We start from the raw sequence: 23,256 nt of genomic DNA, 5'->3' as shown, positions 1-23,256 counted from the left end.
TACTGCACTTGGTTGAAGTCATTAGGTTACATTTCAGCTTCATTTGAAGCAATTTTTTAAAAGCGGCATCTCGGCCTTTTGGCTAAGATGCAAATGAGATCAAGCCTTGGAGGAGGAGCTACACCTACTCCAATCAGCTTGGATCATGTAGATCAAGCCCAAGACAGGAGGTGAGAGCCCTGTCTTCTCAGCCTGGATCGGGAATGTCCCAACGTGTTGGGACTCTGAATTGGCTTTAATTTGACTTGATTGGATTGGAATGAAGTAAGCAAAAAAAAAAGTGCTGCTGTGCAGAGGGACTTGGGTGTGTTTGTGCAGGAATCTCAAGGAGTTGGTTTGCAGGTATAGCAGGTAATTAAGAAGGCAAATGGAATTTTGTCCTTCATTGTGAGAGGGATGGAGTTCAAAAACAGTTGAGGTTATGTTGCAGCTGTATAAGGTGCTGGTGAGGCCACACCTGGAGTACTGTGTACAGTTTTGGTCTCCTTACTTGAGAAAGGTCATACTGGCACTGGAGCTGGTGCAGAGGAGATTCACTAAGTTGATTCCAGAGTTGAGAGGGTTGGCTTATGAGGAGAGACTGAGTAGACTGGGGCTATACTCATCGGAATTCAGAAGAATGAGGGGAGATCTCATTGAAACATATAAGATTATGAAGGGAATAGATAAGATAGAAGCAGGGAGGTTATTTCCACTGGCGGGTGAAACTAGAACTAGGGGGCCTGGCCTCACAATAAGGGGAAGCAGATTTAGGACTGAGTTGAGGAGGAACTTCTTCACATGAAGGGTTGTGAATCTGTGGAATTCCTTGCCCAGTAAAGCAGTTGAGGCTCCCTCATTGAACGTTTTTAAGGCAAGGATAGATTATTTTTTGAACAATAAAGGAATTAAGGGATTTGGTGAGCGGGCGGGTAAGTGGAGCTGAATCCATGAAAAGGTCAGCCATGATCTTATTGAATGGCAGAGCAGGCTCGAGGGGCCAGATGGCCTACTCCTGCTCCTAGTTCTTTCGTACCTTCCCACTTGCCTGCTGAACCGGCATGCTAGCTTTATGTGCTCAATGCACCAGGACCTCTAAATCCCTTTCAACTGCAGCTTTCTGCAGTCTTTCTCATTTTAAATAGTATTCAGCTCCTTTATTCTTCCGAACAAAGTCCAAAAAGGTAAGATGAAATGCTAGTTTTGTCTTCCACCCAACATCACTGCCGCCTTTTTATAGTAGAGCTTGTAGGGTGTAAAATCAGCGTTACACCCAGTGCTGTCAGCTTCCTGGCTAGTACTGTAGGTAAAGCTTGAAGGGCTGAATGGCCTACTCCTGCTTCTATCTTCTATTTAAAACTGTTTCCTTTTAGTGTGAAGACTTCAGGCCAAGAATAGTTGAAAAAATAATTCTGCAAGTCATATATATTTCACTAAGTTATATAGTATATACATCCCTGACTTATTTTTTAGCATATCTTCACACACACACACACACACACACACACACACACACACACACACACACACACACTTATTTCCTTTTTTGAGGAATAGTGGGGGAAGGATTCCCTAGCTGATTATCATCCCGTTGAACATTCTTTCCATGGCCAATGGATCATGGAGTTGGATTTTTAGCTGGAGCTTCAGGTCCAGAGGTAGGGACACTGCTACCACTGTGCCACAAGGCCCTACTCCACTCCAACAGTAAGTTGCACTTGTAAGAATGTCTTTAGCAGAGACAGATGTCCCGCGGAGGCACTTTATAGAGGCATAATCTGTTAAAAATGGACACTGAGTGAAAGGAGGAGTCATGAGGAAGCGTAACCAAAAACTGAGCCAAAGAGGTAGGTTTTAAAGAGAGTTGTGAAGACAAAATGTGACTTGAGGCATAATTTTACGTAACATTTATGAGATTCTTGCTCTCGTGCAGGATAAGACGAAAGCGTCGTGAAACATTATTTGTAATAACATTCCCATGGTGACATTGTATGATACACTGTGACCGGAATTTTACTGCCCCACCTGCCATGGGGATCAGAGGGGGTGAGGGGTGGGCAATGGGAAGGTCCATTCACCTTGATTTTACAGTTTCAGGGTGAGCGAGGCTGTAAAATCCCGCTCTCTGCCTTCTGATCAAGTACATACACTAGGTTCAGTCTTAAAAGTAGGCTTACATTAACACCGCAATGACATTTCTGTGAAGATTCCCTAGTCGCCACACTCTGGCGCCTGTTCGGGTTACACTGAGGGAGAATTTAGCATGGCCAGCGCACCTAAGTAGCACGTCTTTCAGACTGTGGGAGGAAACTGGAGCATCCGATGGAAACCCACACAGACACGGGTAGAATGTGCAGACTCCACACAGACGGTGACCCAAGCCGGGAATCAAACCCAGGTCCCTGGCACTCTGAGGCAGCAGTGTTAACCATTGTGCCATCATACTTGTGCGCTTAAAACAGAACCATAGTGGATTTCCTGAGTTTTCATCACTCAGCCAACTGAACTTTAATGAGCAGCATTCTCCAGCTGCTTTTCACACAAGATAAATGTGGTTGTTGTGTTAGCTCACATGTAAAGTTTCATGTGACAGAACTCTTCGTTTGAGGGGGGAATATATTTTATGAGTTTTATATTCAGGTGAACATTGAATAAACTTGAGATGCCCAGAACGGTTCTGTGTAAACTCACGTTGACTTTCTGGACTGTTACCTTCAGGAAACGTAGGGAAGACGAACGGGAGAGGGAGAGGAGACGGAAAGAGAAGCTGAGGAGGAGGGAGCATAGGCAGAAAGAGCGGGAGGAGAGACATCAACTGCGCAAACAGTGGAAGATAAAAATGGGGAATGAAAAAGAGCAGAAGGAGGCGACTGCATGGGAGGACAGGAAGCTGGTGTTAGCACAGAGAAAGCTGGACTCGTATCGACTGCTCACGGTGCTCTTACACAATGCCAAAGTAAGTATCTGATTCTGAGTGTGTTTCTCCGTCCCCCTCTCCTTTCTGTGCCAGCCTCTCATTCTTCCCATGATATCGTCATTCTCCCAGTGGGCACTGACCCCTGCCAGGTTACCCGTTCATCACTTGGGTGCTGGTCAAGCAATGTCTTGTTGGCAAAATTCTCATCCTTGTTTTCCAATCTCTCTCGATGGCTTACCCTTTCCCTAACTCTGTTAGTTATTAGCCTCTCTCGAGGTACCTGTGCTTGTCTGATTCCAGCCTCGTGTGTGGATCACACCACTGGTGACTATGCCCTCAGTTACTTTGGCTTTAAGCCCTGGAATACGGTCCCTACTCCTCTCTCCGTCTCTCTACCTGAATTTCCAGTTTAAAGGACTCCATAAAACCTACTGCTTTGACCAAGCCTTTGGCTGCCGAGTGGCTTGGTGGATTAAAGGCTCTGTATAAACTGTTGTTGTCATAATAGTTCTTTGGTAACTCACTCCAGTGGCCAATCATAGAATCATCTAGGGATTCTACGTAGGGATAGAATCATCCCTAGGATGGAGAAGGCCATTCGGCCCACCAACCACTATCCCATCCAGGTCATATCCTCAGAACCCCGTGTATTTACCCTAGTTCGTCCTCCTGACACTAAGGGACAAATTTAGCATGGCCAACCCACCTAACCCGCACATTTTTGGACTGTGGGAGGAAACCGGAGCGCCCAGAGAAAACCCATGCAGACATTGGGAGAATGTGCAAACTCCACCTAGACAGTGACCCAAGCCAGGAATCGAACGCAGGACCCTGGCGCTGTGAGGCAGCAGTGCTAACCACCGTGCCACTCTCTGAGACTGAGCAGACTGCCCAACACCTAGTGTCCTGACTGGTGCGCTTTCTAACAGAAGTTGGAACTGGTTTCAGTTCCGAATTGGAGCAGCACGCTTCCTTTTCCCCTCTTTAGCTGAGGTACCATTCCAGCAGAAAGTCCCAAACAGTGATGCGATATGGGGTTTTTCTATTCCGTGTAGCTCAGTAGACAGTGACTTTGCCGGCAGAACCATGGCAGGCTGGTGTGAGTGCCAGAATATTGGCCCAAATCCCACTGCCCCACCCATCTGGATCAAACAGATGGTTGGCGCTTATTTACTTCTGATTTTTTTGGATCAATATTCCGATGGGCGTCCTTCCAGACCCTGTCTCAGGGCAGCGGAGGGACCAAAGACGAGAATCGGCACAGGAGCCATACTTCCTTTTCTGGCAACAGCTGCCGAATTCTGGTCAGTAAAGAGTTTAAATGTCCCAAAGCTTCTTTGAAAAGCTGTGCAGAGAAGCTAAGTGTAGGGTAAGGTGGGTGGATAAGGAAAGGGGGTTGGGTGGTAAATTTTTTCAAAAGTTTATTTATTAGTATCACAAGTAGGCTTACATTAACACTGCAATGAAGTTGCTATGAAAATCCTCTACTCTCCATACTCCGCCACCTGTTTGGGTACACTGAGGGAGAATTTCGCACAGCCAATGCACCCAACTAGCATGTCTTTTGAACTATGGGAGGAGAACAGAGCACTGAAGGAAACCCACGCAGACACAGACAGAACATGCAGACTCCACATAGACAGTGACTCAAGACGGGAATTGAACCTGGTCCCTGGCGCTGTGAGGCCGCAGTGCTATAAGCATTGTGCCACCCAAGGGTGGGTAGGATGAGTATGGTAAGGAAGGGAATAGGGTGGATAAGTTAATTGGGTAAGAGAGTGGGGTAGCAGATGGGAGAGGTGGATAGCTGGCAGGTGGGTGAATGTTTAGAAGGATTGGGGGTAGTCAGACTAGAAGCTAGTCAGGTTGGCTCGGGTGGAGGGGGGTGAGGAATAGGATTTGGGACTAGTTAAGTTGGATTGGGGGGGTGTATCTGTGGGTGACTGGGGTGTCACATACAGTTACCTAGACGTTATACTAGGATTTTTCTTCCTATCATCTCTTGACAGGAAAGTGAATTGGAGACTTTTTCGGGGAGTTGGGGGATTGACATTGTTGATTTCACTGAGCAGGTTTATTTCATGATGTGGAGATGCTGGCGTTGGACTGGGGTAAACACAGTAAGAAGTTTCACAAAACCAGATTAAAGTCCAACAGGTTTATTTGGTAGCAAACACCACTAGCTTTCAGAGCGCTGTCCCTTCATCAGGTGAGTGGGAGTTCTGGTCACAAACAGAACATATAAAGACACAAACTCAATTTACAAAATAATGGTTGGAATGCGAGTTTTTACGAGATTGGAGTGTAGATCCTCTCACTTTGTTCCTTTTAAGACTTGATTCCCTGTAAAGTCTCGCATTCCAGCCATTATTTTGTAAATTGAGTTTGTGTTTTTATATGCCTTGTTTGTGAACAGAACTCCCACTCACCTAATGAAGGAGCAGCGCTCCGAAAGCTAGTGGATTTTGCTACCAAATAAATCTGTTGGACTTTAACCTGGTGTTGTCAGACTTCTTACCAGGTTTATTTTAGCACGTCGATTCTTAGTTGAGCCACCAGGTGGAGCATTTCAGCTGCAGATCAAAAACTTGTGCGGTCTGTCCAGCTGAATGACACAGTAAGAAGTCTCACAACACCAGGTTAAAGTTCAACAGGTTTATTTGGTAGCAAACGTCACTAGCTTTCGGGGCTCTGCCCCTTTGTCACGTGAGTGGAGAATTCTGATCACAAGCAGGACATATAAAGGCACACACTCAGTTTACAGAATACTGATTAGAATGTGAGTCTTTACAGCTAATCAAGTATTAAAGGTGCAGACAATGTGAGTGGAGAGAGCATTAAGCATAGGTTAGAGAGACGTGTGTTGTCTCCAGACAGGACAGTAAGTGAGATGTTGCAAGCCCAGGCGAGTCATGGGGGTTACAGATAGTGTGGCATGAATCCAAGATCCCAGTTGAGGCCATCCTCATGTGTGCGGAACTTGACTATCAGTTTCTGAATGACATTTAGAGCAATGACAATGCAACAACTTGTCTTTATATAGCACCTTTCACGTAATGAAGTAAAGCGCCCCTAGACATTATAAAATAAAAGGCACTTAGGGTACATGGATAAAAGTTTGACATAAAGGAACGTTTTAACCCTTGTCTCCCGTGACCCTTGTCTCCCGATTTTCCAATCAAAAATCTGTCCAACTCAGCTTTGAATAACTTCAGTGACCCAGCCTCCACTGCTTTCTGGGAAAAGAGAATTTCAAAGACAGATGACCCTTTGAGAGAAAATTTCTCCTTGTCTCCATCTTAAATGATAGACTCTTTATTATGAAACAGTGTCACTGGATTCTAGTCTCTCCCACAAGAGGAAACATCCCATCAGATCCCCTCAGGATCTTGTATATTTCAATAAGATCACATCTTAATCTTCGAAACTCCAATGTGTATCGGCCCAATCTATCCAGCCTTCCTTCATAAGATAAGCTCCTCGCCTGAGGAGTGAATCGAGTGAACCTTCTCTGAATTGCTTCGAATGCAATTGCATGTATATTTTTCAAATATGGAGATTGTAACTGTATGCAGTTAGCCAGATGTCCCTGGATGGCTGAGGTAAAACTCTGCTTTTATATTTCCCTTGTAATAAACATTCCGTTTGCTGTCCCAATCACTTGCTGTATCTGCAAACTAACCTTTTGTGAGTTTTATGTACCAGGACATCCAAATCCCTCTGTACTCCCAAGTTCTGCAATCTCTCTGTTTGAGTAGTGTACTGTTTTTCTATTTTCCCACATTATACTCCATCTGCCTTTCTTTTTATCTGTATCCTTTTGCATACTCTCTAACTCCTTGTGACAACTTACTTTGCTGCCTATTTTGTTGGCATCGTCAAATTTAGTTACCACACATTCAATCCTTTGATTGAAGTCTTGATGTAGATGGTAATAGTTGAGGCCTCAGCACTGATCCTTTTGCACACCACTAGTTACAGCCTGCCAAATCTAAAAAAGCCTACTCTCTGCTTCCTGTTAGCCTACCCATCCTTTATCCATGCCAATATGTCACCCTGTACATGGTATAAGCTTATTTTGTGTTTTAACTTTTGATGCGGTAACTTATCAAATGACTTCTGGAAATCCAAGTAGATCACATCTAGAGGTTCCCCTTTATCCCCCTTGCTTGTTACTTCAAAAAAATTCTAATAAATGTATCTCCATTTCACAAACCTATATTGACTCTGCCTGATCAAATCATAATTTTCGAAGTATCACTGCTATAATCTCTTTAATAATGGATCCTAGCAGTTTACCATGACAGATGTTAGGCTAACTGGTCTATAGTTTCATAGTCTCCCTCCTTTCATGAATGAAGGTGTTATATTAGTTATTTTCCAATCCACGGGAACCCTTCCAAAATCTAAGGATTTTTGGGAGATTATAACCAATGTCTGTACTAATTCTTCTTTCAAGTCATCTGGTCCTGGGGACTTGTCAGTCTTTAGATCTCATACATTTCCCAGCACTTTTTCCCTGGTGAAGGGGATTGTTTCAAATTGCTCCCTCCCTTTCACCACTATCTTTGGGAAGTTTTCCAAGTCTGCCACAGTGAAAACAGTCACCAAATACCTGCTGAACCATTATCAATTCCCCAAACATATTCACGAGAGGACCTATTGTAGCTTTAGTTATTATTTTCCTATTGTAGAAATTCTTAATATCTGTTTTTATGTCAGGAGTTAGCTTTCCTTCATTGTCTACTTTCTCTCTCTTTAGCTTTCTTTAGTCATCCTTTTCTGTTTTTTTTTTTAAATTTGCCCTATCTCCTGACCATCACCAATCTTTGCAGATTTGTACAGTATTTCTTTTGATTTGATGCTATCCTTAGCTTCCTTATTCAACCACGGATGATCAACCTCTCTCTCAAAGGCTCTTTCTCTCTCACGGAGATGAACCACAGAATCCCTACAATGGAAAAGGGGGCCATTCAGCGCATTGAGTCAGCACTGACTCTCCGACAGAGCATCTTAACCAGGCCCACCCCCCCACCCTATCCCTGTAACCCACACATTTACCCCGCTAATCTCCTTAACCTCAATATCTTTGCTGAGAGTTATTAAATATCTCTACAAAAGTCTGTCACTGCATCTCTACTGTTCTACTCTTTAACCTGGTTTCCCACATAACTAGATCTGCTATGCATACCTTTGTTCAGCTTTAAAACACTAGTCTTGGACTCTCCTTCAAACTGAATGTGAAATTCTATCATACTGTCGCCTAGAGTCCCCTTTAGTATGAAATCATTGATTAATTCTGCCTCATTACCAGATGCAGTATAACCTGTTCTCCGGTTAGCTGTAGAAAGTACTGCCCTAAGAAATTGTCACAAATAGACTGTGGCAAAGGTAGCCTGGGCCGTGAGTTCACAATCTGATTCACCTGGTCTATGTGTAGATTAAGGACACCCATAGTTATTTCTTCAGCCAGAGAGTGGTGAATCTGTGGAACTCTGGGCTGCAGAAGGCTGTGGAGGCCAGGTCATTGAGTGTCTTTAAGACAGAGATAGATAGGTTCTTGATTGAAAAGGGGGTCAGGGGTTATGGGGAAAAGGCAGGAGAATGGGGATGAGGAAAAAAAATCAGCCATGATTGAATGACTTGATGGGCCGAGTGGCCTAATTCTGCTCCTATGACTTATGATTGTTGCAGTCCTTTTTTTTTTGTATGGCCCATTTATTTCTTCCTGTATACCCTGTCCTACCATGTAACTACTGTTAGGGGGCCTTTAGACTTCTCCCACAAGCCACCTTTTAGATTTCCTATTCCTTGTCTCTACCCAAACTGATTCTGCAACTTGCCCTTTTGGGCTAAGGTTCTCTCTCATTACTGTACTAATGACATCCCTAATTAACAGAGCGACCTCACCACCCTTTTCTAGCTTGCTATCTTTCTGAAATGGAAAATACCCTTTAATATTCAGGTCCTAACTGTGGTCACCCTGGCACCTTATCTCTGTAATGGCCATCACGTCATACATGTTTATTTCTATTTAACAATTTGTCCATTTGGTTACAAATGTTGCGTGAACTCAGATACAGAACCTTCCATTTTGTCTTTTTATCATTGTTGCACTTACATGATCTTTGCTTTATTTACGGATGCACTATTAAGTTTGGACTCTCTGTTCCTTCCTGCCTTAGTCTGGTTATCATTACCCAAGTCGCTACCCTGTTTTATTATCTCATTGTTTCTCTTTGACTTCCTACATCTCCTCTTGCACTTTCCAATACGAGGGAGACAGAAGATGAGGGGAAAGGGTCTGGCAGGGAGGAGATGAAGGGAAGATGGAAGGGAGGTTTCAGGCAGAGGGATCCATTCAGGCTGATAATGGTTGAATGAGCAGCTATCAATAGTGCTGTGAGTGGATTGGGGTTGAGGAAGATCCCAAGGTAAGAGGAATGGACGGTGAATGTGTGAGGAGATAAGGCAGGAGAAAATCACTAAGGAAGGGTGGAGTAATGCACGGAGGGAGTTGAAAACAAGAAATTGGATGACATAATGAGCTGTCTAGAAGTTGGAGAGAACAGGGATGGCTGGAGAGAGCAACTTGGCAAGGATGTAGCCTGTCACATTTTGAAGACATTTGCTTGTTAGGGATAGCGCAGTGGTTAGCACTGATGCTTCACAGCGTCAGGGACCTCAGCGTCAGGTTGGTGTCTCTATGGAGTTTGTGTGTTCTCCCTGTATCTACGTGGGTTTCCTCCAGGTGCTCCGGTTTCTTCCCACAGTTCAAAGATGTGCAGGTTAGGTTGATTGGCCATGCTAAATTGACCTTAGTGTCAGGGGGATTAGCAGGGTAAATATGTGAGGTTACAGGAATAGGTGATTGTGGTCGGTGTAGACTCGATGGGCTGAATGGTCTCCTTCTGCACTGTAGGGATTCTGTGATTCTATTCTAGAGATTGAAGCTGCAAGCCAGGTGAGCAGGTTTTTGGAGACTTGAAGTAACTATGGAATGGAGTGGGGTTTTGTGGGTGGGGGTTGGTAGGAACTGTGGAGTTGCAGTGCTGTAGGGTGGAAAATAAAGTGGGGTTGATGAGAGGCAGAAAGTGGAAGCTGGGGTTGAATGGAAATTTGGATGGACTTACCATACATTAAGCTGATCTTTCTCTACACCCTATCTGTACGTCTACCACTACATTTTGTACTGTCTCCCCCATGTACTCTATGAATGGTATGCTTTGTCTGTATAGCGCATAGAGACAATACATTTCACTGTACCCCAATACATATGACAACAATAAATCAAATCAAAATCAGGTCAGAGTTTGACATCTCCCATATCTAACCAAAGGCAGCTGGGAAGGTTAATGGGAGTCGAGGTCAAGTGGAGCCAGAAAGCAGGATCTGTTTTTTGCCGACACTACGCGGAGGAGGTTCTGGCTTATCCAGACCCTGATCTTGGGAAGGCCTCAACAACCATCTTCAGGTTCACTGCACTGCACTGTCAGTCTGTGAAACACAGGAAAGATGGGTGTAGAAAGAAATGGGTTTGCTCATTATCCTGTCTGTGGTGGATGGCACTGAACAAATAGTGGGCAGAACAGATCAGTACCACAGAGGTGGCAGCCTAATCTTCCCCACAGGGCCCTGTGTGAGAAACTACTGACTGAATAGAAACAGTAAAATGAGGCAAACTCAGATGTACGGGATTAGTTTTCAGGGGAATGTGTTTGCGTTGAATACACTACACGTGGTGTGCTGTGTAATGGGTCATCAGCACTCTTCACTTTCAGCGACAGAGACAAGCCCATTTCCTGTGAGTGAAACCTCTGATGGATTAGCCGTGGTAAATGTGTGCGGATATTGGGGGGGTAGGGGGGGGTGCTGGTTAAAATAGCCTGTCAGTGCAGACTCAAAGGGCTGAATGGCCTCTTTTGCACTGTAGAGCTTCTATGATGATATTTAATCATCTTTGTAAACTATAATTCTAATTTAATTTGTCCACTCAACCAGTTGGGCACCAATAGTTGACAGGATACGCCCTCTTCCCTTGCGCCAGTTGGTTGTACAAACATAGTGGCCGATATCGTGATGTATACTTAAAATGCCAAGCATTAATCCTATACAATTAAGAAGTTAAATGAAAGTAAGTCAATAAGTTGGATGATAAAAGTGTTTGTTTTAAGTAAGACAAGCGATACCTTTCTTTATACAGAGTACAAGCCAAAGGAAGTGATATTTATATTGTAAGTACATTTTGTAGTGCATTGTCGGTCTCTGCGTGTTACCCTGATAGTGGGTACCACATGATTTACCTTTGTACAATGTTACACCGCTGCCATACTATGCAACATCCTTCACACAATGGCATCTTTCACATCTTTCACAAAGGCTTTATAGCCTTTCCCACCAGGAGCTCTCCCTCACACTATATTTCTGTGAAGGATATTACCAACAATAGATAAGTTGCTCCATGTGCATTGTAACTTCTTTCAGCATGTTGTCTCTTAATTAAAATGCTTTGCAAAACTCCAGAACCATACAGCAGAGGAAGAGGCCATTCTGCCCATTGTACCTGTGCTAGCTGTTTGAATGAGTTTTCCAATTAGTCCCACTGTACTAGCTCTATCCCCACAGCCTCACAAACATTCCCACCACCGGAATTAACCCAATTTTCTTTTGAAAATAATTACTGCATCTGCTTTCAGCATCTTTTCCAGCAGTGCATTCCCGATCATAACTTGCTACATTTTTTCCCTCTGGGTTGCTGTCAATCAATGTAAATCTGTGTTCTGTGGTCCAGAAAGTGGTTAGCTGGTAACCAGTCAGTTCCTCCTTATTCAGTCTTATCAAAACTGTTCGTCATTGGGAACACATCTATTAAACACTTAACCTCCTCTGTTCTAAGAGAAACAATCCCAATTTACCACGTCACTGAGGTCTCTGGTGCCATTCAAAATATCTCCTCTAGACCATCTCTACATCTGTGAATTTCTTTAGATTTCTCTCAATTGTCAAAAATAGATCATCTCGAAGTATTCATTTCTCTTCCCAGACACCAGGCTTCTGCTATTTGCTTTGCCAAATGAACTTGTTTCCCAGAAATAAGATCATAAGATCATAAGAAATAGGAGCAGGAGTAGGCCAACTAGCCCTTCGAGCCTGCCCCGCCATTCAATAAGATCATGGCTGATCTGTCGTGGCTCAGTTCCACATTCCCGCCCTCCCCCCATAACCCTTAATCCCCTCTCTTATCAAAAACCCATCAACCTGCGTCTTAAAAATATTTAGCGAGGCAGCCTCCACCACTTCAACGGGCAGAGAATTCCAGAGATTCACCATCCTTTGAGTGAAGAAGTTCCTCCTCAACTCTGTTCTAAACTGCCCCCCCTTTATCTTGAGGCTGTGCCCCCTAGTCCTACTATCCTTTCTGAGTGGGAAGAGTCTCTCCACCTCTATCCTATCCATCCCATTCATCATCTTATACGTCTCAATGAGATCTCCCCTCATTCTTCTAAACTCTAACGAGTACAAGCCTAATTTATTCAGCCTCTCCTCATAGCTCAACCCCCTCAACTCCGGCATCAGCCTAGTAAACCTCCTCTGCACTCCCTCCAAGGCCAAAATATCCTTGCGTAAGTACGGCGCCCAAAACTGCACACAGTACTCCAGCTGCGGCCTCACCAATGCCCTATACAGCTGCAGCAAGACCTCCCTACTTTTATATTCAATCCCCCTCGCTATGAAGGCCAGCATCCCATTCGCCTTCCTGACCACCTGCTGCACCTGCAAGCTGGGTTTTTGCAACTCATGCACAAGGACCCCGAGGTCCCTCTGCACCGTCACCTGCTGCAGTTTTTCTCCACGTAAGTAATAATCCTTCCTACCATTATCCCTACCAAAGTGGACCACCTCGCACTTGCCAACATTAAATTCCATTTGCCATTTCCTGGCCCATTCGCCCAGCCTATCTAGATCCTTCTGTAGACTCTCCCCACCCTCCGCACAATTTGCCTTTCCACCAATCTTGGTGTCATCAGCAAATTTCGACACCCTACACTCGGTTCCCTCCTCCAGATCATCTATATAAATGGTAAATAGCTGAGGCCCCAGCACCGACCCCTGGGGCACTCCACTAGTCACCAACCGCCAATCCGAATAGCACCCATTGACCCCCACTCTCTGCCTCCTATTTGACAACCAGTCCTCTATCCACGCTAACACCCTACCCCCAACTCCATGTCCCCTGACCTTCTGCAATCACCTCTTGTGAGGTACCTTGTCAAACACCTTCTGAAAATCCAGAAAGACCACATCCACTGGCTCTCCTCTATCCACCGCCCTAGACACATCCTCATAGAACGCCAGTAAATTTGTCAGACACGACTTCCCTTTAACGAAACCGTGCTGCGTCTGCTCTATCAAGCAATTCCTCTCAAGATGCCTCGCTATTTCCTCCTTGATGACGGATTCTAACATTTTACCTACCACAGACGTTAAACTAACCGGCCTATAATTCCCCGCCTTTTGCCTGGCACCCTTCTTAAACAACGGCGTAACATTAGCCGTTTTCCAATCTTCCGGCACTTCCCCGGAATCCAGCGACGTCTGGAAAATAACCACCAAGGCATCCACTATCACCTCCTCCATTTCTTTCAGAACCCTCGGATGCATTCCATCCGGTCCTGGGGACTTGTCCACAATCAGCCCCTCCAGTCTGTTCAAGGAGAGGAACTAAATGGGGCCATTTGGCCCATGTGCCTCTCCAAACATGCATCATGACTCCCTGCCCTTTCCTTGTTCCCCTGCATGTTCCTTTTATTCAAATAATCATCTGATTATCTCTTGAGTGCCTCGATTGAGACTACCTCCATTACACTTCCAGAGAGTGCATTCCAAACCCAAAGCATTTGTGTGAAAGTTTTTTTTTAATCATTGCATATTTGCAATTCCTCAGAATTGCTCACCTACAGCAAGAGCTGGAAAAAATCCAGATATTTTCATTACACAACTGGAGGTGGCATAGTGGTATTGTCACTGTGCTAGTAATCCAGAGATACAGGGTAATACTCTGGGGACCCGGGTTCGAATTCCGTCTATGAAAAATCTGGAATGAAAAGTCTATTGAAACAATTGTTGTCTTAAAAAAACTTATCTTGTTCAGTAACGCCTTTTTTAGGAAGGAAATCTGCCATCCTTACCCAGTCTGGCAATGTGGTTGACTCTTAAGTGCCCTCTGAAATGGCCTAGCAGGCCACTCAAATGGGCAGAAAATGCTGCCCTTGCCAATAACGCTCATGAAAGAATGAGAAAAGAACAACTGCCAGGTATTTCTCGTCCCCACCAAGAGAGGAACAATTCTGTTAATTTTTAATACCTTTTCATTGTCAGATTTGCCATTGATATCCTAGGAGTGACCATTGACCGAAAATTCAACTGGGCCTAAAGGAATACCGGGGCTGGTAAAACAACTCAGAAACTGGGTGCTCAATGACAAGGGGCTGAGGGACTTGATCTGACTTCCTGAAGCCTGTCCAACACCTCAGATACTGAAATTGCAAAAACAATCAAGAAGCTCAAGGTTCAGGAAGAAAAACAGTCTGCTTGATACCCAATCCACTGGCATAGTCACTCCCCCCCACTGGCATAGTCATTCTCCCCATCATTGGCTGCAGTATATCATATCTATGGAATACACCAAAACAACTTGCCAAGACTTCTTTGACAGGACTTCTCAAACCTGTGGCCCCACCAGCCATAAGGATGAGAGCAGTTGCTGCATCGAGTAGAAACACTGCCACCTACAAGTTCCTCTCCTTGTTGCACAAAACCCTGACTTGGAAGTAAATCACCAATCCTCCAGTGTCACTGGATAAAAACCCTGGAACTGCTTGCCTGGCAGCACTTTTTACTTATTCTCTCATGGGGGCAAAGACAGCGTCTGTCCCTAATTGCCCTTGAACTGAGTGGCTTGCTAGGCCATTTCAGAGGACAGTTAAACGTCAACCACGTTACTGTGTGTCTAGAGTCACATACAGGCTAGACTGGCAGATTTCCATCCTAAAGGGTTTTAACAACAATTGGCGTTAGTTTCAAGGTCATTGTGACTAAGCTTTCAATTCCAGATTTTTTTATTAATTTGAAAAATTAAATTCCACCATCTGCTGTGGTGGGATTTGAACCTATGCATTAGCCCGTGCCTTTGCATGACTGATCCAGTGACATTATCACTATCTCTCCCTTCACCTACGCCACATGGATTATAGCAGTTCAAGACATTGGCTTCACTATCACCTTCTCAAGGGGTATTAAGGATGGGTTCACATCTCCCCAGAATGGAAAAGCAACAATGTCAAGTACTGACTAACTCTACACGCCAATAAATCATTTATAGATATGAAATGGAGCTAATCACCCTCAGACACTTACACTTTACCATTTTTGTTTGTTGATAGTTGTTCTTGCAAAAGGAAACGTGTTTTTGGAAGAGACACCTTCCTGAGAGTGACACAACAAAGTGTTACCAGAAAAGGGTGAAACGTCAGCACACGGAAGAGAAGGAGCAAAGGAAACCCCCAGGTGAAGATGTCATCGGGAAGAAAAGCTTTCCAAGAGCGGAGACTGAAGAATGGAAGAAGGTTAAGGCGGTGGACAAAGGCACTGAGGAGGAGAAGCACATGTCACTGACTGGAGCAAGTCAGCCTCTGACGTCGCAAACAGATAACGTTCCTCTCTCGACCTCACTGATAGACATGACTCCTGTTGACGACAAGGAATGGCATGGCCCAGTCAGGGGGAAAGACAAAACATGTGGTCAGTCTGGATCATTGCAAATTACTGTGACGCAAGATTGTGGTGCACATTTACATAACCAGCGTACGGGTGGGCAAGGTGGCTATCCATGCAATGGGCACTCGCGCAAGGTCACCGCAGTGGACCGTCAGATTCGCCATCAACTTTATGACTATGAGGATTTTGTCAGTTGTCTGCTGGATTACCATCAGCTCGCTTGCCCCTCGGATCCCAGCCGTGCAGGTATCTGCCACGGCCCCGGAGACCACTCCGAGTGGCGGAGGGTAGTGTCGGACAACGGGGAAAGCTTCCGAATAGATCTGAAGAATGACTCGAGCCACCTTTGCACCAAGGTTAGCATCACACCTCAAAATAGATGGCATGATTACGAACGCGATAGCAAATATCGATGGACTATCACCATCAGTGAGTCTAGCACCAAGCAGAAAGCCTCCAGCTGTAGTACCAATCACCAGCTGAAAGAATATGACAGAGAGTTCAGGGTGCAATGGAAGGATGCAGGCAACCAGTTGGATTTTCGGAAAGATCTTGCTGGTGGGAGCCAACTACATTTGAAAGATATAGCTGGTGGCACAGAGAACAGTTGTGCCTTCTCTTTCCATGACTTTAATGGCCAAGAGAGGAAATTCGTCAGTAATCCTGGCAATCTATATTCTAGCCCCAAGGATCTGTGGATATCTTCCTGTTCAGACTCCAAAGAACCATGGAAAAATCCCACTACTAATTGGAAAATCTCAATTAAAAACACCCAGAATGATATCACTTGGCCAATATTGGGGAAATCTCATTGCAAGGTAACCAAGACTGGGCCAGATTGTTTCAAGCAAGTCAGCACAGATGAGCTTCTGAAACAATCAAATAAAACAGTAAGGCGGCTTCAGAAGGATAGTGCCTGTGAGTTCAGTGCTGTGCGCAGCTGGTCAAATCGTGAGTCAGGAGTTCACCGGGAAGCCTCAAATCATAAACCTAACAAAAAATCTCAAACGTACAGCAACGACGTACAGCCAGCTGCTGGTGGATCCAGGAATGAACTGAAATATCCTTGGAAAGGACACGAACTTCACAATTCTGGCAAACCTTGTCATGGGTACCCGAGGGAAGACTCGTGGGATGGTGCAAGATCTGATAAAAAGCGGAGCAACGAGTTGGAGGTGGATAATCAGTTGTCCAGTTGTTCCGAGGTCTTCGGTGAAGAAGCAAAACACAAAAAAACGGAAGGCAGCACGATGATCACAGTACATCCCAAAGACAAGCAGTGCAAACGTAAGCATCATCTCATGGATTGGAATAGAGATATGGAAACGCGTTGGGAAAGTCTTGCTGCTTTACCCCAGCCTACAAAGAATGAATATATGGACAATTATTCCTTCTATGAGAGGGGTTTTGGCATTCACCATGGTTGCTATGGAGATTATTCTTGGCCTCATGAGAGCGATTTTGGGCGCCATCATTACAGTTCTCAAATTGGATTGGATGGAAACCAGACATACCTTTCCAAGCAGCTTGATTGTGACCCTGGGCTTTATGACAACAACAGCAGTGAGCAAAAGATGAAGAAGCATCAAAGTCAAGTGAACACATTTCATTGCCGTAAATAAGCAGAAGGATTTACGAGATCAAAGTACAGTGAAACTCATCATATCTTTCAGAAATTTCTGCTTATCCTATCCAAAGCATCAACCATTAAAAATAAATTTCTATATGATTTGACTTGTGCTGTCATAATAAAATCCATTTCCATACAGTGGTGCTTTTCTTGGCCAAAGCACTTCAATTAATCTGATTTGAACAAAGTAGCACGTTTAAAGCTAGCTTTGATATGAATTGACAGATGGTTGAGTAAATGCAATACTATAGCCTGTGTGACTGACCAGCAATCATTCAATCTTTGTCAACATATTTGAGAACAAATTTGGCCTTTGGGAGCCAATCTAGAAAAGTAAGGAAACACTCCAGATATTCAATAACCAAAGGAAACAGAAACAACACAATAAGTGTCCCCCTAAAATCAGATTTAAACTGCTTGCTTCTCAACAATATTTTGTCCCCTTTCCTCCATAAAAACATATGGTCTGGATACTTATCTCACTGTTTTCTTGGGAGCTTGCTGTGTACAAATTATTTGCCAAGTTTTCTTGGTGTTAACACAGTGGCAATACTTTAGTTAATTGACTATGAAGTGCTTTTTGATGTGGAAGATGCTATATAAATGCAAGTTCTTTCTAAAGTGGATGAAGACACTGATAGAGCAGGCTCTGGGCTTAAACAGAGGACATAAGAACAAAGAAAATTACAGTACAGGAACAGGCCCTTTGGCCCTCCAAGCCTGCACCAAACATGCTGCCTGACTGAACTAAAGCCCTTTGCCCTTCCAGGAATCTCCTATTCCCGTCCTATTCATGTATTTGTTCAGACGCCTCTTAAAAGTCATTATCGTATCTGCTTCCACTACCTCCCCCAGCAATGAGTTCCAGGCGCCCACTACCCTCTGTGTAAAAAAAAACTTGTCTTGTACATCTCCTTTAAACTTTGCCCCTCACACCTTAAATCTGTGCCCCCTGGTAATTGACTCTTCCACCTATCCACTTTTTCCATGCCCTTCATAATCGTGTAGACTTCTATCAGGTTGCCCCTCAATCTCCGTTGTTCCAGTGAGAACAAACCAACTTTCACCAACCTCTCCTCATAGCTAATGCCCTCCATGCCAGGCAACATCCTGGTAAATCTTTTCTGTACCCTCCCCAAAGACTTTCTGGTACTGTGACAATCAGAATTGAACACTTTATTCCAAGTGCGGCCTAACTAAGGTTCTATAAAGCTGTGACATGACTTGCCAGTTTTTAAACTCAACACCCTGGCTGATGAAGGCAAGCATGCTGTATGCCTTCTTGACTACCTTCTCCACCTGCATTGCCACTTTCAGTGACCTATGTACCTTTACACACAGATCCCTTTGCCTTCCCAATACTCTTAAGAGTTCTGCTATTTACTGTATATTTCCTCTCTGTATTAGACCTTCCAGAATGCATTACCCCATATTTGTCTGGATTAAACTCCATCTGCATCTCTCTGCCCAAGTCTCCAACCAATATATATCCTGCTGTGTTCTCTGATAGTCATCATCGTTATCTGCAAATCCACCAACCTTTGTGTCGTCCGCAAACTTACTAATCAAACCAATTACATTTTCCTCCAAATCATTTATATGCATTAAAAACAGCAAAGGTCCTAGCACTGATCCCTGAGGAATGCCTCTTGCCACTGCCCTCCATTCAGAAACACACCCTTCCACTGCTATCCTCTGTCTTCTGTGACCGAGGCAGTTCTGTATCCACCTTGCTAGTTCACCTCTGATCCCATGCAACTTCACCTTCTGCACCAGCCTGCCACAAGGGACCTTGTCAAAGGCTTTACTGAAGTCTATGTAGACAACATCTACTGCCCTACCCTCATCAATCATCTTCATCACTTCCTCCAAAAACCCAATCAAGGTCGTGAGACACAACCTCCCCTTCACAAAACCATGTTGCCGCCTGCTAATACATCCACTTATTTCCAAGTGGGAGTAAATCCTGTCTTGGAGAATCCTCTCCAATAATTTACCTCACTGCCCTGTAATTCCCTGGATTATTCTTGCTATCCTTCTTAAACAAAGGAACAACATTGACTATTCTAAGTTTTAATTACTATTATTCTCTGCTCCTGGTTCCTACTTGAACTCTGATACTCCACTGAATTTGGCCAGAATCCAAGCACCTCATTAGCATTGTTTACTGCGTATACATGCATTCAGATGAGATGGCAATTGTCTGAATACAAAATGGCTGCTAAATAATTCCTAACCTGTATCTTCAGTTTATTTTTTCTAAAGCATTTGGTGCTTTTAGTTAGAGACTAGGAGCTACTGCCAAGAGTTGAATTGATTTTTTAAAATCTGAGACTGAAATTGCAACCTGCTGAATGGGGATAAGGATAAATATCTGCAGATTTTACACAGATTATGTTACAATGCTCCACCCATAACCAGTCCAAATTGCTAGCATAGTCAGTTCAGGAGCTGTTGTGTGATTAAAGACATTGAAACTATACATCTTAACCCACTTAATGGCCTGCAGCGAACTCATTTTAAAGTGTCACAGTCCATTTGTTCATAGGTTCATAAGATATAGGAACAGAATTAGGCCATTTGGACCATTGAGTCAGCTCTGCTGTTCGATCATGGTTGATATGCTCCTCATCCTCATTTTCCTGCCTTCTCCCCATGATCCTTCAATCAGTCTGCTGGCAACTCCAGGTTAAAACTCATGTTAGGCTCAGGCGTGACTTTTTAAAACAAAAGTTTGGAATATTAGAATTCCAGCCTTTGTCAAACTGCATTTGTTCAAAGCAGAATTAATTTGAAACACGCATTATAAATGGTGTGATACCAACACTGGCTTAGAACTAGCAAAGCTCAGTTGTACTGTTGGCCCTGAAGAGTTCACTGATTTAGAAGGTGGAATTCTGAATGATGTGTTATGTTCAGACGCTGGTCTCCAAACACTGATGACATTTTCTAATGTTACGAGAGCTTAACGAGTTAAAGAGGTAACTTTGAGGAACTGGTAAACTTTGTACTCGCACTGTTGCCAATATTGAACCAAAGCAACTTGAGGTCTACCTGATTAAGATCAATATCATTCCAAATGAACAGAACCTGTTGGGACAGAACTGCAGATATATTACAGATTGTGTGCTGTTATCTGCTGCACCCATCACTTGTTTGCCACTTTGAGGCAAGAGGTGCATTCTTTTTATCTATTTGTACTGTACTAGTATATTATTCTGCAGTTAAACTGCAAGGATTTATGGTGATGAAAGTAGCACCTTTTCCATTCTAATTCAATAAAGAAAAGGCCAGGATTAAATATTTTGCACAATTATTAACGATTTGTCGATCTCGTGGAATTCTCTCCATAAACTTCTCCACTTTTCCTTCCTCCTTTACAATGCCCTCAAAATTGACCTGTCCTGATATCACTGTAAGAAGTCTCACACCACCAGGTTAAAGTCAGGTGATGAAGGAGCAGCGCTCCAAAAGCTAGTAGTGTTTGCTACCAATAATCCTGTTGGACTATAACCTGGTGTTGTGCAACTTCTTACCCCAGTCCAATGTTTACCCCAGTCCAATGCCGGCATCTCCACAACATCACTGATATCACTGCCCAGTGTTTTATTTGATAATATTCCTGTGAAGCACTTTATGAGACTGCCACTATGTTAAAGGTGCTACATAAATGCAAGTTAGTGTTGTAGTGTCACAAACCAGGGAATTAAGTGTGCTGTTCAAATCAAATTGGGTTAGAAAGCAGCAGATGTCTGTGTGCCCTAATCCCATTGATGGAAAGTAGTCGATACGAGGTAATTGCAATCTGTTCTGGATCTGGGCTGGAAAATTGTACTAACTGAGCAACAGGTGATAACTGTAGTCATGATTCAATAAGTTTTCAACTTGTTTATCGTCTTTTCCCAAAATATTTCAGTACTTTCTCATTGCATTTCATTTTTGCAGGATCCCTTAACTCAGTCAAAAGTTGACTGACAAAAAGTTAGATTTGAAAATATTGAGAAGTGAAATATTTATTTCAGTTTTTAAAAAAAACTGAACATTTCCCCAGAAATCAACATCACATTTATGCTGATCTTCAATTGGTGTCCATTCCAGATTAGCAATAGTATTCCGAATCCAGCCAAGCACTGCCTAGATTGACTCTGAAACCTGACTGGCAACCAGTTTGGCTTGGTCAGTTACTGCACAAAACTCGACCTGGTATTTTGACAATAGCAAAAGGTAGAACCTCAATGTACAAAGATGCAATGAGAACCAAGTACAGGAGAGGTTTTCACTATATTTAAATAAACGGCACTGAAACCAAATCTCACTGGACTAGACGAGCACAATTCCTTGGGTGATTTAGTAAATACAGATGTTTCCTTTTTGCATTAGGAAAACTGCCCCTCCAAAGGGAAATGAAGTTCTCAGTCTCAGCTGGACGTTGTAAAGGTGCAGAGCAGAAACAAACTTTTCCATTTGTGATGGTGACAAATTGAGTGAGTGAACCAACATTAAATAGCAGTGACATGTGCTCTTTAATTAATGTGCACATTGTAATTGCAATGCCGATCAAAATATTTTAGACAATTTGTGCTCACAAAGTTTATTTATTAGTGTCACAAGTAGGCTTACATTAACACTGTAATTAAGTTACTGTGAAAGTCCCCTATTTGCCATGCTCCGGTGTCTGTTCGGGTACACTAAGGAAGAATTTAGCATGGCCAATGCATCTAATCAAAAAATTTTTGTCACCTAGTTTGCCATTTCTTCTTCAGTGATCACTCACTAAAGAGCATGAATGTCCATCCAAGAAAATCCATGTCACTGGTCACGTATTCTGCGGGTCCTTGCAAGGTTGATGAGCCCAATCCGAGAGCTGCATCTTCAACCACACATTTGGCAGGTTTCTCCAGGAGGTGGGATTGTTCCTTGGACTCCAGATCGCTGGTATTCCTTTGTCCAGCTCCTTATCTGGACCTCCTTTTGCCCTCCGGTGTTCTTGAAGAATTGTGTCCCATCAATCATGACGTTCCTCCAGGTAGGTTTCTTCTGAGCAAGGGTTACCCATCTGTGTTGCATTTCTTGAGTTAAGCCTTCAAAATGTCTTTGAAGTGCTTCCTTTATCCTCCTCTTGTTCAGAAGCCTTTCTTGAGCTGGGTAAACATTTACTTTGGCAGTCGAGACTCTGGCATCCTAGGCACATGGCCGGCCCAGAAGAGTTGATTTGGGATGACCAAGACCTTGATGCTGGTGCTCTTGGCTCCTTCAAGGACATTGATGCAAGCTGCCTGTCCTCCCACCTGATGTGGAAAATCCATCTGACAGCATTGATGGTATTCACATATCCCAGGACACTAATTGCAGTGCCAAATTCTGCAATGAGATAATCTGAGCCAAATTCTTTAAGCACATGTTTGGGGACTGTCAGTACACTTTTGCAGCCTGGCCTGTGGTGATTAAAAAAAAGCGCTATTCAAAATGAGGTACGATAACAAACCTTTATGGATTTTTTATACACTTGACAGGAACACTGATTACTGGTCACCTAAAGATCAATACTGATGAACATTCCAGATACTCGACCAAGAGCATTTATTATTTATAATGGGGATGGAACAAAAAAAGAATGGAAATCAGCATCAAGATGTTAAGTTGTTTCATACTGTGAACAAAGCAAAAGAAAAAAAAGAGCTTTAATAATCACAGCTGTTAAGAAAATAAATAGTGCACGCAATCCTAATTCTTCACATCATGTACTGAAAAAAAAATAATTTCAGCACAAACTTTCAAGACAGGTGTTAAAAATATTCATGCTTCAAGCTAAAATGATGTCCAATTTTAAATGTACATTTAGCACACAGAGACATGGAGTTCATTCACAATTAGACATGTATGTTACAGTTAGAGTAACTTGAGTGTTTTGCAATCAAGGTTATTTATCACAAGAGCAGCATGTTATCTTTTT

At 43.4% G+C, this 23,256-nt stretch overlaps 1 protein-coding gene across 1 annotated transcript in view; it reads left to right on the top strand.

Annotated features, from left to right (window-relative positions):
* The window catches only part of LOC145342344 (A-kinase anchor protein 17B-like), a 41,181-nt gene extending 22,910 nt beyond the window's left edge, over window positions 1–18,271 (top strand). The window contains exons 4-5 of the mRNA XM_080187852.1: window positions 2,698–2,935; window positions 15,340–18,271. Coding sequence (XP_080043978.1) covers window positions 2,698–2,935; window positions 15,340–17,295 — 2,194 coding nt within the window. The 3' untranslated portion in view covers window positions 17,296–18,271. The remainder of the gene's footprint in view (window positions 1–2,697; window positions 2,936–15,339) is intronic.
* The last annotated feature ends 4,985 nt before the right edge of the window (window positions 18,272–23,256 follow it).

Source organism: Carcharhinus amblyrhynchos, chromosome 4 (assembly GCF_965287045.1).
Source record: "Carcharhinus amblyrhynchos chromosome 4, sCarAmb.v2.hapA, whole genome shotgun sequence".
Taxonomy (NCBI): Eukaryota; Metazoa; Chordata; class Chondrichthyes; order Carcharhiniformes; family Carcharhinidae; genus Carcharhinus; species Carcharhinus amblyrhynchos.
Note: the sequence above shows the minus strand (reverse complement) of the source record. Positions and strands in the feature narration are given on the sequence as shown.